Genomic DNA, 2,500 nt, shown 5'->3' with positions numbered 1-2,500 from the left:
TTCTTCCCTGAGGGAAAGGAACATTTAAAAGTGCTCACTATTATTTTAAATACAATACACTTAACAAAATCACTCAATTCTGATTGGACCAGAGTGTCCTTTGCACATGGACCCTCAAAAGCGGAAAGTAACAGCAAAAATTGGCAACAGAATTCGTAATAAAAAAGAGGTGGAGAACCCAAAACAGAACGTAAAAAAATGATAGTACAAACAGGCTGATAGTTCTGTTTCATACTGAAAGCAGCTCATATACATTTAACAATCAAACAAGATAATTTTGGTGAGTACATGTATATTGCAAATAAAAAAACAAACGTTTTTCCAAATTTTGAGACATCACTGATGTGCATTACTTCCAAATTGATAAGGTCTAGATCATGCGATTTTTAGACTTAATAACAAAGAGGGCAAAATTACTGAATGCTGATTGTCAATGAAGAGGGTATTTTTTTCTTAATTTTGCTTGAGAAGAGGGCAAAATTACTCGCTCACGATTGGTCGAGCGCCAAAAAGTCTCGCTCCTGATTGGCTGAACGTACGTCTTCCACATTCAGTTGGTTTCTTCTGTTTGAGCAAAACAACTTCGTCTTCATCGAAGTTTGTCTTTTAATTCGCGCTGCATTCGCCGAAAAGGCATAACGATTAAGAACTAGCTTTAAAAGATGATCTGAATTTGAATTTTCGAGTGACAAGAAGAAGGGCAAAATATTTTTTTCACGAAAAGCTTAAAACTTGGATCGACTTACATGGTGCCCGGCGTAGCGGGATTGTGTGGTTGAAAAACAAAATGATTCCTTTCGTCAAGGGCTTTCAGTTTACCACGACATCTTGCACCTCAACAAAAAAGGTCACAGAACAATTTGCCATTGACAGGAAGAAACGAGTACCTCAAATTTGGTGGATTTCTTTGGACAAACTGTTTGCTATGTTTACGGATGCGTATTTGCAAGTGGTAAAAACCTCTACAGCACAGGTGAATAAAATAAATTGAAGCTTATCATTTGGTTTAATCGTTGTTACAGTTGTTCACGAATGAAACTTGTATTTTCCTCTCGATTGGATGTAAATAACAATCATCTATACTCGTTTTGGACGCAAAGAACAAGTTGACTTGCTTGTCTGTTTGTCAGTTGTTATGCTTCCGAGCGAACGAGTGTTTCCGCTTAGCTGTCTGTTTTTCGAGGTGCCTCAACAGTGTTAAGAAAATTTTGCCCTCTTTGTTATTAACAAGTAATCGCAATGGGTCCTCGTAAAATTAAGGATTAATATCACTTGTGTTTTCAGAAGTTGCTGAAATTGCCCTCGTCGCTGCGCGAATCGGGCAATTTCAGCAACTTCTGAAAACACGCGTGATATTAATCCTTAATTTTACTCGGCCCCATGCGATTACCTATACTAATATAATTTGTGATGTAGATAATAATACAATCATCTGCTGTCTACATAAAAGGAACGGAGAGAAAACGTTAATGCTCATTATAACAAGGCTTCTTTACACAACAAGCATTATTGTGTACTGCATTTAATGGGAAAGACAAAAGATACTTCAAATTTCTTTGGTGAGGTTTTCAAATTAGAACATCTGAGGTCTGATGAATGAAGTAAAAATTGGAGAATTCTAAATATTATGTGAAACAAGAGTGCGTTTATTGTTAGTAGAGGGAGACTTCTACTTCTCTCTGTTTTTTTTTTTGCTGTTGCATGTAATTTTTATTTTCTTCCTATCCTTAGAGTTTTAAAGAAGGAGCAACTTTTGTAAATAAATAAAAATAAATAGATGAAGATGATAAGTTAAAAATGCTACATGTATTATTACAGAGTAAAGAATCTGATATATATTATTTACACATTACAGATTATTAATATTACAAGTTAGAATTTTACATAGATTATTGTACAAAATTATGGAATCATTTTGCATAATGTGCTCAGGACATAAAAATTTTAATGTTATATTACTGGGCATATATGTCCAATACCAATGTAACAGTAGTGATTTCAATCACTAGTCTAATCTGGGCATAGTTTCATGATCATGTGCCTCAGCCAAAGAAAGTAATATTGATGATAATAATGTTTCAATGGATGGACAAGCACAAAACAATTACTAATGCTTCATATATTTCCTTCAAGTCCTTCCCCACTGCACTTTTTATCTGTAGCATTTCTGTTCTATCTACTTTAATCAATGATACATTAATAATAATAATAATAATAATAATAATAATAATAACAACAATAATAATAATAGTAACAATAATAATAATAATTGTTCTCAAATTGGTTCCAAATAGATGTATTTTTTTCTATTACACACAAATAGAGTGAAAAATGGATTAAATTCTTAAAAAATCACATTAAAAGCAACGTCATTTTAATGCACATATTGAAAAGGGAAAGCCTGAATTGACTTTGAAGTAAAATGCTTTTTCATACATGTGGAGTAATCACATTACCTGCAACAAGAGCATTTGTCCAAAATGAAAGCAACCTCAAAAAA

General features: G+C 33.2%; 1 protein-coding gene across 1 annotated transcript in view; it reads right to left on the bottom strand.

Moving 5' to 3' along the window:
- Nucleotides 1–2,500, bottom strand: part of LOC138003050 (transmembrane protein 72-like) — an 8,776-nt gene that overhangs the window by 1,151 nt on the left and 5,125 nt on the right. The window contains exons 3-4 of the mRNA XM_068848995.1: nt 2,457–2,500; nt 1–7 (exon numbers count right to left, since the gene is read on the bottom strand). The exon at nt 1–7 is cut by the window's left edge and continues 1,151 nt beyond it; the exon at nt 2,457–2,500 is cut by the window's right edge and continues 22 nt beyond it. Coding sequence (XP_068705096.1) covers nt 1–7; nt 2,457–2,500 — 51 coding nt within the window. The remainder of the gene's footprint in view (nt 8–2,456) is intronic.

Source organism: Montipora foliosa, chromosome 5, assembly GCF_036669935.1.
Source record: "Montipora foliosa isolate CH-2021 chromosome 5, ASM3666993v2, whole genome shotgun sequence".
Lineage (NCBI taxonomy): Eukaryota > Metazoa > Cnidaria > Anthozoa > Scleractinia > Acroporidae > Montipora > Montipora foliosa.
This window is presented reverse-complemented; position numbering and strand designations above follow the sequence as displayed.